Source organism: Protobothrops mucrosquamatus, unplaced genomic scaffold (assembly GCF_001527695.2).
Source record: "Protobothrops mucrosquamatus isolate PMUCROS unplaced genomic scaffold, P.Mucros_1.0 scaffold2303, whole genome shotgun sequence".
In the NCBI taxonomy this organism is placed as follows: domain Eukaryota; kingdom Metazoa; phylum Chordata; class Lepidosauria; order Squamata; family Viperidae; genus Protobothrops; species Protobothrops mucrosquamatus.
The window spans coordinates 77,447-92,153 of NW_015388389.1; the positions used below are offsets into that span (position 1 = coordinate 77,447).

At 44.4% G+C, this 14,707-nt stretch overlaps 1 protein-coding gene across 1 annotated transcript in view; it reads right to left on the reverse strand.

Annotated features, from left to right (window-relative positions):
* The window catches only part of LOC107295334 (store-operated calcium entry regulator STIMATE-like), a gene marked incomplete at its 5' end in the record, with an annotated part of 6,113 nt that extends 5,829 nt beyond the window's left edge, over positions 1–284 (reverse strand). Inside the window, one exon of the mRNA XM_015824644.1 lies at positions 172–284. Within this exon, the coding sequence (XP_015680130.1) occupies positions 172–284 (113 nt within the window). The remainder of the gene's footprint in view (positions 1–171) is intronic.
* Positions 285–14,707: the final 14,423 nt, after the last annotated feature.

A 14,707-nucleotide genomic window follows, 5' to 3' on the forward strand; every position in this document is an offset into this window, starting at 1 on the left:
TAGGTAGGTAGGTAGGTAGGTAGGTAGGTAGGTAGAGACAGATAGATAGACAGACAGACAGATCTTTCTACCTCTCAAAGGAAGCGTTTAAATCCGTATGCTAATTTTTCCCTTAAAAGTCAGTAACGTTAAAGAGTAACAGAAGATTTGAGTCAGCTTCTTCTTCCTTACCTTGGTCCAACCAGGAATAAGTAAGACAAGACCGACTGCTGTCTTCTCAAAGATCATTATTAGCAAGTAGAGAAAACATTGGCCAAGCCAAGCAGAGGCCTGAGGTGGATCCCCTGAAAGGAAGCGAAAATAGAATTAAACCCTTGATTTATACACCAACTATAAAAGCTAGCCATGGGGGGGATACGTATCCCCCCACAAATTCACCATCTTCAAGAGTTACGGTTATAAATAGTTATAAATAAATATTCCTTTGTGCGTCTCATAAATGGGTAGCCAGTTTCTCTTATATCAAGAATTAAAAAACAGACCAAAGACATCGACATGCCTTAATATACCTGCTGATGGAGGGGGGGGGGAAGGGCAAAAATATCACACAATCAGTTTCCAAGATTCTGTAACCAAATCCCTCTTTTCTTGCAATAAACCTGATATCAATAAGAGCCGTGGTGACGCAGTGTTTAGAATGCAGTATTGCAGGCTAATTTTGCCCACTGCCAGCAGTTCGATCCTGTCGGGGCTTGAGGTTGACTCAGCCTTCCAGCCTTCCAAGGTCGGTAAAATGAGGACCCAGATTGCTGGGGGCAATAAACTGACTCTGTTAACCGCTTAGAGCGGGCTGCAAAGCACTGTGAAGTGGTATATAAGTCTAAGTACTATTGGGAAGGAAGGAAGGAAGGAAGGAAGGAAGGAAGGAAGGAAGGAAGGAAGGAAGGAAGGAAGGAAGGAAGGAAGGAAGGAAGCATGATGGTGCAGTGGTTAGAATGCGGTACTGCAGGCAAACTCTGCCCACTGCCAGGAGTTCAATCCTGACTGGCTCAAGATTGACTCAGCCTTCCATCCTTCCAAGGTCGGTAAAATGACAGACGGACAGGCGGACGACCTGATGACCATTTTACGACCTTTCTTGCCACTGCCGTTGTTAAGTTAATCACACAGTTGTTAAGTGAATCTGGCTTCCCCCATTAACATGGCTTGTCAGAAGGTCACAAAAAGAGGATCACATGACCCCGGGACACTGCAACTGTCATAAAGATGAGTCAATTTGCCAAATGTCTGGATTTTGATCATGCGACCGGGGCGATGATGCAAAGGTTGTTAAGTGTGAAAAACGGTCACAAATCACTTTTTTTAGTGCCATTGTAACTTTGAACGGTCACTAAATGAATGGTTGTAAGTCAAGGACTACCTGTACTTGAAACCACAGTTGTAGGGCTCAATTATGGTTGCAGCTGAAAGACTACCTGTTCTCTGAGGCAAATCTCATTTACAAATTAAAGGCTACCATTATAACAGATGTAACAGAAAAAAGCTTCTAGATAAGTGGTGGTGAAACTATGGCACGGGTGCCAGAGGCGGCACTCAGAGCCCTCTCTGTGGGCACGCGCGCTGTCGCTGGGTTTTATAAAACCTTTTTGCTTTAGGCCTCCGCCATCGTGTGCAAAAAAAAAAGTTTCAATCAGTCCATTTCAACTTCTTGCGGGGAAAAAAAAAGATCTTGCAAAGTTGGAATTGATTGATTGACCTTTTTAGTCCCACCCAGTCTGCTGTTACCACCGCAGCCACACCCACCCAATGGGCCACACCCACCCAATGGGCCACACCCACCCGGCACCCGACGATGCATAAGTGGGTTTTGGGTTGCAGTTTGGGCACTTGGTCTCTAAAAGGTTCGCCATCACTGTTCTAGATGGTCTTCAAAGGCAGGTCCAGGTAGAGCATGTTGCAGCAGTCAAACCAATAGAACGAAACTGAACAGAATAACAGAGTTGGAAAGGACCTTGGAGGTCTTCTAGTCCAACCCCGATCAAGCAGGAGACCCTATACCATTTCAGACAAATGCCTGTCCAGTCTCTTCTTAAAATCCTCCAGTGATGAAGCATCTACAACTTCTGGAGGCAGGTTGTTCCACTGATTAATCCTTTTCACTGTCAGGAAATTTCTCCTCGGTTCCAGGTTGCTTCCCTCCTTGATTAGTTTCCCTCCGTTGCTTCTTGTCCTGCCTTCAGGCGCTTTGGAGAATAGGTTGATCCCCCACAGTGGTGGGATTCAAATACCTGAACAACTGGTTCTCTGCATGGATGCAGGCCTGGGCATCCAACGTCTAGAACGGACTTCTGGAAGTGACATCCATGCACTTCTGGCAGGTTGTTCTAGGCCTGGGAGGCCTCCTTCAGGCCTCTGAGCCCTAGAACAGACTTCTGGAAATGGCATCCACGTACTTCCGGCAGGCTGTTCTAGGCCTGGGAGGCCTCCTCCAGGCCTCCGAGGCCTAGAACGGACTTCCGGAAGCGGTATGCAATCAGCCGGTTCTCCGAACTCAACAAAATTTAGCTACCGGTTCTACCGAACCGGTGCGAACCAACTGAATCCCACCACTGATCCCCCCTCTCTTTTTTGTGGCAGCCCCTTAGACATTGGGACACTGCTATCAATACTCGTGATTTAGGATCCCGAGCAGTTGTGGATCTAGGATGTGAAAGAAAGATCAGGGTTTTTTTCCCCCGTGGTTGAAGTCCAATGCAAGAATTCATGGTTCAGCTGAGCAAGAGGAATTTGGCGAGAAAGAATGTTTTGGAAGGATCCGCTGTTATGAGTTGCCGGTTCTTTCTGAATTCAACTTTTGTGGAAACAGCCTTTCGACCTACATAGAAAACGTCCAGATGTTCTCTTTGGGGGATACAGAAGGAGCCGTGATCTTTCCAAACGTGACACACGGAATTTTAGAGGCATCCCCTTGGCTTCTTCGATCCCATCTCCATCCAAAGACATAATATAGGAGCAGTCTGGAATCAATCCAGAAAAATATAATCTAGCTCTAGATTTCTGTGGTCTTGAGCCAAAGCCATTTGGAGAGTGTTCTTTCCCCATCTCCTGGGTGAGACGGGAAGACAATTCCCTTGGAGATGCCAAATATCTTTTTTTCTGACAGCAAACGCCTTGCATATTGCAAATTGAGGACAGAAATATCAGGAAAAGACATTCCTGAATCCAGATTTTGCAAAGGCATGACGTGGCTCCTTGTAAATGGCTCCAAGAATTCCTGTTCATTGCACATGGACCTCTTAGCTCAAGCACTTTCCTCCCTCAGGAATGTGATGGAGAACATTCCTAGCTAATGGCATCTGTGGAGGGGGGAGGAAGCAAAAGCTTTCAGAGTTTATTAATTTAAGACAGGTGGCCAGATAAATTTGCAGGATCGAGAAAAAAGGGGAGGGATCCAAGATATGTCAGCTGGGTTGTGGTGTTGTGATGCAAGCGATGCCCCTTTTCTGCGGGTGTCAAGACGATGGCTGCACACCTCAAAGCATGTTGCATCTTGACATCTACTAGGTTGTCTATTTCAGGGCTTTCCAACCTTTTCACCCATTGTACCACTTTTAGGATATGGCAACATCCGAGTACCACCAGTCGCCTAGCAAGGTGTCAAAAACTTGATGACCAAAAAAAAAAAAAAAGGAAAAAACAGATAAAAGTACAGGTAGTCCTCGACTTACAACAGTTCGCTTAGTGACTGTTCAAAGTTACAATGGCACTGAAAAAAGTGCCCCCCAAGCCACAGCCGAGCAAGACACCTGCCTGCCCACCCGGCAGCGCTCTTCCTCCTGTCCGAGGTTTCCATTGTTGAGGATTGGCAGCAGGGGTGGGGTGGGGTGTGTATGGTTTTTATTCCCCCCGTCTGCTGGGTGATTGCAGCAGGTTTTGGTCACTTCACATGACCCTGGGACACTGTGACCGTCATAAATATGAATCAGTTGCCAAGCATCTGAATGTAAATCACAAGATCCTGGAGATGCTGCAACATTCCAGCTGATCCGCGCTTCTTCTGGGCTCAGCAGAAGTGTCAGGATCAGCGCCGAGCTCCAGCTGGGGCCTGGCGCTGATCCTGGCGCTTCCGCTGAACCCTGACAGCCCTGCAGCTGCAGCCATCTCTTGCTCAGGCTTGTGCGGTGCTGCCATTGGTTCAGCTCATTCCCCTCCCCTGCTACCACTTTTCTAGGATGGTCGCGTACCACCTGCCAGGTGCCAATGTACTACAAGTGGTACCCGTACCACTGGTTGAAAAGCCCTGGTCTATTTGATAACCTCCTCAAGATATCAGCAACAGAAAGGATGAATGGAGAAAATGCAACTTGTAGACCAGTGTCTCTCAACCTCAGCAATTTTTAAGCTGAGAGGACCAGCTCCCAGAATTCCTTAGTCAGCCATGCTGACTGGGGAATCCTGGGAGTTGAAGTCCACAGGTCTTAAAATGGCCAAGCTTGAGAAACACTGTTATAGAACTGGGAATAAACTAGAAATCTTCAATTTTACCTGTACACATTTTACATAGAGTTACATCTCCAGAACTGCTGAAAGTGGATTCGATTTAGTTCCACTTTATTCTCAGCCATAAAGCACATTGGGCTGTTCGGGGCCAGTCACCACCACCTAGTCCAGGGGTCCCCAACCTTGGCCACTTTATGACTTGTGGACTTCAACTCCCAGAATTCCTCAGCCATCCTTTTGACCAGGATAATATAAGGTCTCTTGCTTTGAGCAGGGGGTTGGACTAGAACAGGGCTTTTCAACCAGTGGTACGGGTACCACCTGTGGCACATTGGCACCTGGCAGGTGGTACGCGACCATCCTAGAAAAGTGGTAGCGGGGGAGGGGAATGAGCTGAACCGGTGGCAGCACCGCACAAGCCTGAGCGAGAGATGGCTGGAGCTGCAGGGCTGTCAGGGCTCAGCGGAAGCGGCAGGATCAGTGCCGCTTTCCAGCTGATCGGCACTTCTTCGGGGCTGTCAGGGCTCAGCGGAAGTGCCAGGATCAGCGCCAGGCTCCAGCTGGAGCTTGGCGCTGATCCTGACACTTCTGCTGAGCCCAGAAGGAGCGCCGATCAGCTGGAATGTTGCAGCATCTCCAGGGTCTTGTGATTTACATTCAGATGCTTGGCAACTGATTCGTATTTATGACGGTCACAGTGTCCCAGGGTCATGTGAAGGGACCAAAACCTGCTGCAACCACCCAGCAGACGGGGGGAATAAAAACTAAACACCCCCCACCCCACCCCCGCTGCCAATCCTCAACAGAAATGCTCACAATGAAAACCTCGGACAGGAGGAAGAGCGCCGCCGGGTGGGCAGGCAGGTGTCTTGCTCGGCTGTGGCTTGGGGGGCACTTTTTTCAGTGCCATTGTAACTTCGAACAGTCACTAAGCGAACTGTTGTAAGTCGAGGACTACTTGTACTTTATCACTTTTTTCCTTTTTTTGGGCGGGTCATCAAGTTTTTGACACCTTGCTAGGCGACTGGTGCTACTCGGATGTTGCCATATCCTAAAAGTGGTACAATGGGTGAAAAGGTTGAAAAGCCCTGGACTAGAAGACCTCCGAGGTCCCTTCTGTGATTCTATGATTTTATGTTCTAAACAAACATATGATAAAATCCACACTCCAGCTCCCTCTGGTCCAAAAGGCATCTGGGGGGGGGGGCGCTGTGCATGAAATGCCATTGGTATCCCCCCCTCCTCCTCTTCCAAATGAATCGCTTCCTTTTCGTCTTTGTTTTGTTTTTCTTTCACGCTCCTAATCTACTTCCATCTGGCACGGGGAAAAAATCCTCGGAGGGGAACAACGGTTTAGCCAACCGGAAAAAAAAATTAGAAAAAACCCCCACAAAAGCTTTAGAGGCTCCCAGCTGTTCGGCTAAGCCTTTCCAGATGTGGGTTCTGACTTGCACCGAGACTGCCTCCCTTTGCAAAATGGGGGGGGGGGGAACCTCAGTGGGAACCCGGCTGGCCCGGCTTCGGCATGCAACTTCACGACCAAGACAAACAAGCTAACAGGCCAGCATTAGCGTGACATCAGGATGGAGGCTTCTGAGGACATGAAGACATGCAGAGCAAGGATCAGGCCAACGAAAGCCGTTCCTTTCTCCCAAAAAGTTTTTACTTGGCTAAAAAAAAATAAATGCCAAAAACGAATGCTAAATGAACGCTGAAGCAGAAAAATCTGGAAAGGAGACCAAGAACTGGCCGTAAAATATAAGTAACCCTCGACTTACGACTACAATGGAGCCCCAAGGTTTTGTTGCTAAGCGAGGCAGTTGTTCTAGTTTAGTGAAAAGAAGGACCAGGGGTGACACGAGAGCAGTGTTCCAATATCTCAGGGGCTGCCCCAAAGAAGAGGGAGTCAAGCTATTCTCCAAAGCACCAGAAGGCAGGACAAGAAGCAACGGATGGAAACTATATCAAGGAGAGAAGCAACCTAGAACTAAGGAGAAATTTCCTGACAGTTAGAACAGTTAACCAGTGGAACAACCTGCCTCCAGAAGCGGTGAATGCTCCAACACTGAAGTTTTTAAGAAGAGACTGGACAGTCATTTGTATGAAATGGCATAGGGTTTCCTGCCTGAGCAGGGGGTTGGACTAGATGACCTCTAAGGCTGAAGAATGGCTGCAAGACTTGGGTTTGGCTAGTCTAAAGAAAAGAAGAAACAGGGGTGATACGATAGCAGTATTCCAGTATCTGAGGGGCTGCCACAAAGAAGAGGGGGTCAGGTTGTTCTCCAAAGCACCAGAGGGAAGGACGAGAAACAATGGTTGGAAACTGACCAAAGAGAGAAGCAACCTGGAATTAAGGAGAAACTTCCTGACAGTGAGGACAATCAACCAGTGGAACAGCTTACCCCCAGAAATCGTGGACGCTCCATCACTGGAGGTTTTTAAGAAGAGGCTAGACCAGGGGTGTCAAACTGCCAGCCCGTGGGCCGGTTTCATCATACCAGAGCCGTGCCCACCCCATTGCCGGCAATGGCGAAAAAGCTCCGATACGTCGCACGACGTCACATGACATCGCAAGTTTGACATGCCTGGGCTAGACAGTCACTTGTCTGAGATCGTATAGGTTTTCTTGCTTGAGCAGGGGGCTGGACTAGAAGACCTCCAAGGTCCCCTCCAACTTCTATTCTATTCTATTCTATTCTATTCTATTCTATTCTATTCTATTCTATTCTATTCTATTCTATTCTCCAAAGCACCTGAAGGCAGTTGTGTGGCCCCCACCCTTTATAAACTAACCAACAATCACAACCTCAATTTCCAACAATGACTTTCAGAAATGCTTCCGCCCATCGTGAATCGATTAAATCTTTTAGACGCCGTGCAGCTTCCCAGCGTTCAGTTGCCAGAGACCCAAACCTGCAGATCTTCCCTGGGAATTTAGGAACCAAACAATATACAAACCCAGAATAATTTCTTTCTAATTTGTTTCTGTCCAATATTGGCCCAGGGAGGAAAGAAAGAAAAGAGGATCAACAGCTTTAAATTGGAAAATGCAGGGGAAAAAATGATGGATTTGTCCACAGAGAAAACAGACAAGGTATTTTTAGTCAGCTCCATCTGCGAACTATTTATTAGCTGTGCTTAAGAAAAGGAGAAACTTATCCAGTGAATGATTTTAAGGTTTTTTAAAAAAGAATGCTGATGGTTCTTTCTTTTTTTGTGCCAAAATATAACCTGTCCTATCCTATTCCTCCAGCTATATTGAAAGAGACATAATGGTCTCTGGCTGGGGCAGAGAAATAGCCAAAATAGATTACATATATCTTTACATTAAAATGAATGGATAATTAAACATTTTAAATATTTCTGCTTTTTTTTTTTGCATTTCTATTTTTGGTTTGCTACTCGTATAGGTCCCCCACTCCAAATTTCCCTCCATTTTCTAGATTTTCTCTGACATTTTTGCTTTCTAGTTATAAAGGTTTTTTTTTCTCTTTTTCCTTTGGCCCAGTTTTTCACAACATAACAGGTTAATTTATTTTTTAAAAAATTATATATTTTTTAAACTACTAACATGGCAGCTAGCTGGGTGTATAAATTAAAGGCATCAGGCTAGAGACTGGGAGGCTGTGAGTTCTAGTCCCATCTTGGGCACGAAAGCCAGCTGGGTGACTTTGGACCAATCACCAGGAGACGGTGACTTCTAGTTCCAGTTTAGACACAAAAACCATCCGGGTGACTTTGGGCCAATCACTAGGAGATAGTGAATTCTAGTCCCACCTGAGGCATGAAAGCCAGCTGAGTGACCTTGGGCCAATCACCAGGAGATGGTGAGTTCTAGTTCCACTTTAGACATGAAAGCCGGCTGGGTGACTTTGGACCAATCACCAGGAGATAGTGAATTCTAGTCCCACCTGAGGTACAAAAGCCAGCTGGGTGACTTTGGACCAATCACCAGGAGACGGTGAATTCTAGTTCCAGTTTAGACACAAAAGCCAGCTGGGTGACTTTGGGCCAATCACTAGGAGATAGTGAATTCTAGTCCCGCCTTGGGCATGAAAGTCAACTGAGTGACCTTGGGCCAATCACCAGAAGACAGTGAATTCTAGTTCCACCTTGGGCATGAAAGCCAGCTGAGTGACCTTGGGCCAATCACCAGGAGATGGTGAGTTCTAGTTCCACTTTAAACATGAAAGCCAGCTGGGTGACTTTGGGCCAACACCAGGAGACTGTGAGTTCTAGTCCTGCCTGAGGCGTGAAAGCCAGTTGGGAGACTTTGGGCCAATCACCAGGAGACTGTGAGTTCTAGTCCCACTTTAGGTATGAAATCCACTTGGGTGACTTCGGTCCAATCAACAGGAGACGGTGAGTTCTAGTCCTGCGTTAGGCTCTAAGCCAGTTGGGTGACCTTGGGCCTGTCACTCTCTTTCAGCCTTGGGAAGAAGGAAGAGACCAGGGCAAACCAGTTCTGGAAATGCTGCCTGGAAAATTGGCCTAGTGATGAAGGAACTACGGACTAGAAAGCAGGAGGCTGTGAGTTCTAATCACGCCTTGGACATGAAGCTCACTGGGTGATTTTGAGACAGTCTTTCTATCTCAACCCTGGGAAGAAGGAGGAGGAGGAGGCGAGAGCAAGCCAACCCCCAAATCCTGCCAAGAAATCTGCAGGGACTTGTCCTTATAATTGCTAAGAGTCAAGAATAACTTGAAGGAACTTAAAAAAACAAAAAAGTATTAATAGAGTTACATCAGCCTCAAGTCTTATAAGGCTGCCTAATTGTACCAGTGGGAAAACAATCCTGGAAGGGATGAACAAAGAACACAGGGATGGGTGCCAAGTGTCTATATTCCCAGCTGGGTCACCCAAGATCATAAGAACATAGAAGGGACCTCAAAGGTCTTCTAGTCCAGCCCCCTGCTCAAGGCAGGACCCCTGTATCAGAGTTCCTCAACTTTTCCAGGGGGGGGGGATGGATATGGATCCGCACAAGTGGTAGGCAAGCGTGTACGCTGTTCCAGACCTTTCTTGCCATTGTTGTTAAGTGAATCACTTTATTTGTACCAAGGTTGTTAAGTGAATCAGGCTTCTGCTGGTAAGAAAGGTTGGAAAAGGGGATCACACGAGCCCGGGACACCGAAATAGTCATAAATACATACCAGTGGTCAAAGGGGAATCACATGAGCACGGAGATGCTACAATGGTCCTAAGTGTGAGTCGCTTTTTTCAGTGCTGTTGTAACTTCAAACGGTCACTACACAAATCTCGTAAGTTGACAATTGCCTATAAATTGCGCAGGATATGGAAAGAGGCTGGAGGCAGAGCAGTGCGTACCGCGCAAGAGAAGCCAATGATAAACTACTCTTATATAATAATAATAATAATAATAATAATAATAATAATAATAATAATAATAATAATAATAATAATAATAATAGTAACCAGTGCTCTTTTTCTAAAAAAAAAAAAAGGTGCCAGAACTCACACATGTCATACAACCCACCTTGCCTACCCTACAAGGTTCTATCCAAAAAAGGTGCCAGAACTCTGTTCTGGGCGTTCTATGAGAAAAAAAGCCCTGATAGTAATAATAACAACAACAACAATGTTGGAAGGGACCTTGGAGGTCATCTAGTCCAACCCCCTGTTCAGGCAGGAAACCCTATACCATTTCAGACAAATGGCTGTCCAGTCTCTTCTTAAAAACTTCCAGTGTTGGAGCATTCACCGCTTCTGGAGGCAGGTTGTTCCACTGGTTAATTGTTCTAACGGTCAGGAAATTTCTCCTTCGTTCTGTGTTGCTTCTCTCCTTAATGAGTTTCCATCCGTTGCTTCTTGTCCTGCCTTCAGGCGCTTTGGAGAATAGGTGGACTCCATCTTTTTTGTGGCAGCCATCTTAGAAATTGGAACACTGCTGTCCTGTCCCCCCTCGTCCTTCTCTTCATTAAACTAGACATACCCAATTCCAGCAACCGTTCCTTATATGAACGGTTATTTTTATAACCTTATATTTTATAACCTTACATAATGTTATATTTTCACCAGCAAACCATAACAATAAACAATATCCAGGTAGTCCTCAACTTTTTGACCATAACCAGGACCAGAATTTCCACTGCTAAGCAAGGCAGTGGTTGAGTCAGTCCCACTGGATTTTATGACACTTTTTTGTTACATTGTTCAGTGTATCCCTACAGTCATAGAAGGATGAGGGGGGACATGATAGCAGTGTCCCAATATCTCAGGGGCTGCCCCAAAGAAGAGGGAGTCAAGCTCTTCTCCAAAGCACCTGAAGGCAGGACAAGAAGCAACGGATCATGGAAACTAACCAAGGAGAGAAGCAACTTAGAACTAAGGAGAAACTTCCTGACAGTTAGAACAATTAACCAATGGAACAACCTGCCTCCAGAAGCTGTGAATGCTCCAACACTGGAAGTTTTTAAGAAGAGACTGGATAGCCATTTGTCTGAAATGGTGTAGGGTTACCTGCCTGAGCAGGGGGTTGGACTCAATGACCTCCAAGGTCCCTTCCAACTTTATTATTATTATATTATTTTATATTATATTATATTATATTAATTATATTATATTATATTATATTATATTATATTATATTATATTAAATTATATTATATTANATTATATTATATTATATTATATTATATTATATTATATTATATTATATTATTATATTATATTATATTATATTATATTATATTATATTATATTATATTATATTATTTTATTATATTATATTATATTATATTATATTATATTACATTACATTACATTATATTATATTATATTAATTATATTATATTATATTATTATATTATATTATTATATTATATTATATTATATTATATTATATTATATATTATATTATATTATATTATATTATATTATTATATTATTATATTATATTATATTATATTATATATTATATATTATATATTATATTTTATATTATATTATATTATATTATATTATATTATATTATATTATATTATATTATATTATATATTATATTATATTATATTATATTATATTATATTATATTATATTATATTATATTATATTATATTATATTATATTATATTATATTATATTATTAATTATATTTATTATATTATATTATATTATTATATTAATTATGTGGTCATTAAGCAAAACTGGCTTCCCGCAATGACTGTGGCTTGTTGGAAGCTGGATGAGAAGGCCGCAAATGGTGATTACACGTAGTCCCCCACTTACAACTGTTCATTTAGTGACCATTCGAAATTACAACGGCACTGAAAAAAGTGACTTGTGACCGGTTTTCACACTTACGACCGTTGCAGCATGATCACGTGGTCACATGATCAAAATTCCAATGCTTGGCAACTGGCATGTACTTACGACGGTTGCCCTGTCCCCGGGGATCGTGGGATCCCCGTTTGCGACCTTCCGACAAGCAAAGTCAAGGGGAGAAGCCAGGTTCACTTAACAACCATTTATTAATTTAACAACTGCCGTTATTCACTTAACAGCTGCAGCAAGAAAAGTCGTAAAATGAGGCAAAACTCACTTAACAAATTTCTCGCTTAGCAACATAAATTTTCCTCTCAGTTATGGTCGTACGTTGAGGACTACCTGTATGGTTTGAAACAGATCGTTCTGGAGAAGATCCATTTTTGCCAGGGGTTCTTAAATAAATTATCTGAATCAAATATCCTGTTTCTTCATCTCAAATCATGTCATCACCCTCACACAAATACCCCCCGAGAGTTGTTTTATACAAGAATCTCAGCAGCAACGCTCACAAACCGTCACTCATAAACAAGTCATTACAAATGATTCCACTAACTAACCCCAAGTATATGCCAAGTTACGCCCGCTTGAAGAACTACGGTTGGGTGCAGCTGCTAAGACCCAACACCGAGTTGATGGCATATAGTTGGGCAGTCTACTGTAGTTATATTGCTATTTTGTTTATACATAATCCTGCAAGGGTGGGACTGCAAAATAAACCAAGTAATAGAAAACCTAGACGCTAAAGTGCTCTGGGACTTTGGAATTCAAACAGACGAGCACCTGCCACAGAACGCCCCCAGACTTATCAACAACTGTCGATGAGAAATACACAAAAAAGTCTGGATAGAGCAGGGGTCTTCAAACTCGGCCCTTTTACGACTTGTGGACTTCAACTCCCAGAATTCCTCAGTCGGCCATTTTGATGAAACTGCAGGTTTGGATCCAGACCAGGGGTCTTCAAACTCGGCCCTTTGATGACTTGTGGACTTCAACTCCCAGAATTCCTCAGTCGGCCATTTTGATGAAACTGCAGGCTTGGATCCAGACCAGGGGTCTTCAAACTTGTGGGGGACATGATAGCAGTCTTCCAATCTCTCAGGGGCTGCCCCAAAGAAGAGGGGGGGGTCAAGCTATTCTCCAAAGCGCCTGAAGGCAGGACAAAAAGGAACGGATGGAAACTAACCAAGGAGAGAAGCAACCTGGAACTAAGGAGAAACTTCCTGACAGTGAGAATAATTAACCAGTGGAACAACCCACCTCCAGAAGCGGTGAATGCTCCAACACTGAAAGTTTTTAAGAAGAGACTGGACAGCCATTTGTCTGAAATGGCATAGGGTTTCCTGCCTGAGCAGGGGGTTGGACTAGATGACCTCCAAGGTCCCTTCCAACTCTGTTATTCTGTTCTGCTCTATTTGTTTGACTGCTGCAACATGCTCTACCTGGGACTGCCCTTGAAGACCATCTAGAAGCTTCAACTGGTCCAGAATGTAACGGCACTGGCAGTAATGGGCATGCCTCAATATACCCATGTTACACCTTTGCTTCGCAAGCTGCACTCATTGCCAGTTGCTTTTGGGTGCGGTTCAAGGATCTGATTGCTACCTCTAAAACAGTGGTTCTCAACCTTTTTAATGCCGCGACCCCAACCGGTCATAAGTCGAGGACTAAACCGGTCGTAAGTCGAGGACTAAACCGGTCATAAGTCGAGGACTACCCAACCGGTCGTAAGTCAAGGACTTTCCCTGCCCGGGAGCGCCGCGCATGCGTGGTTCCGCCCCCTGCGCCGGCCGAGGCGTAGCTGGCAAGCGGCAGAGACAGAGCAGGCCGACCACCAGCTGGCCCAGCCCAAGGGAGGTAAGGCACCCGCTGGAAAAGGGGGGAAAAAATGGCGGACAAAAAAAATGGTGGACAAAAAAAATGGCGGACAGCCTTGCTTGGCGACCCCCATGAAATGGTCGATCGACCCCAAATGGGGTCCCGACCCACAGGTTGAGAACCACTGCTCTAAAACCCCACGTGGCACAGGGTGTAATTTGGGAGTTGAAAGTTGTCAAAGTTGAAAAAAACCGCACTAGAGTTTCTATGTTGTTGTTTTTTCTTCTCCACAATGATGTTGCCCCGAACTTCATGCCATGTCTCAGCTGTCCTTCATCTGAACGCTAAAATTATTTGTTGATTTCAAATCCCTAAGCAAACGTTATGCACTATTCTTAATTTTTTTTTTTAGAGTGTGGGTAAAATGAGAAGAGAAAAAATTGCAGCAATTTTGACAGCGGCACGGCTCTTATAAAAGAAAAGAAAAAAAAGAAAGAAAAAACAGAGCTCAAAAGGTCACTTCCATTTAAAGAGAAAATATTTTGCTTGCCGTTTGAAGGGGCAGAGAGAGAGAGAGAGAGAGAGAGTATATTAGTGATTTATTACTCCCTTAAAGTACATGAGAACAGAATATGAATTACTGGCTTATCCCAGCCTGGCACTCTCCCAGTATAGTGGAGACTGGCATTCTTGTTTTCCCCACCCAAGCTGGTGCAAGACTGAAATGCTGGGTGTTTAAATCCTTCCTCACTTGAACTGGGTTCATACAACACGACGATCCCTGCATCAGGGTTCACCAATCCATTTCTATGTTCTCACGAGGCTCCTTGCCAAAATAAAACGGCTTGCTTCGTTCCACGTGCTAAGATGATGGCTGAATTTCCGTGGCACCCTGAAGCTCAATGCATCCAAATATTTCAACTAGACCAGTGTTTCTCAACCTTGACCATTTTAAAGCATGTGGTCTTCAACTCCCAGAATTCCACAGCCAGCATTGCTGGCTGTGGAATTCTGGGAGTTGAAGTCCACATGCCTTAAAATGGTCAAGGTTGAGAAACACTGAACTAGACTAAGCCATCTGCGGGGTAAATACAGCCACTGGGGAATTATTAACTTCCAGCTCCGCTCTGGAAAAAGAGACATTTCAAAAAAAATAAGCATACC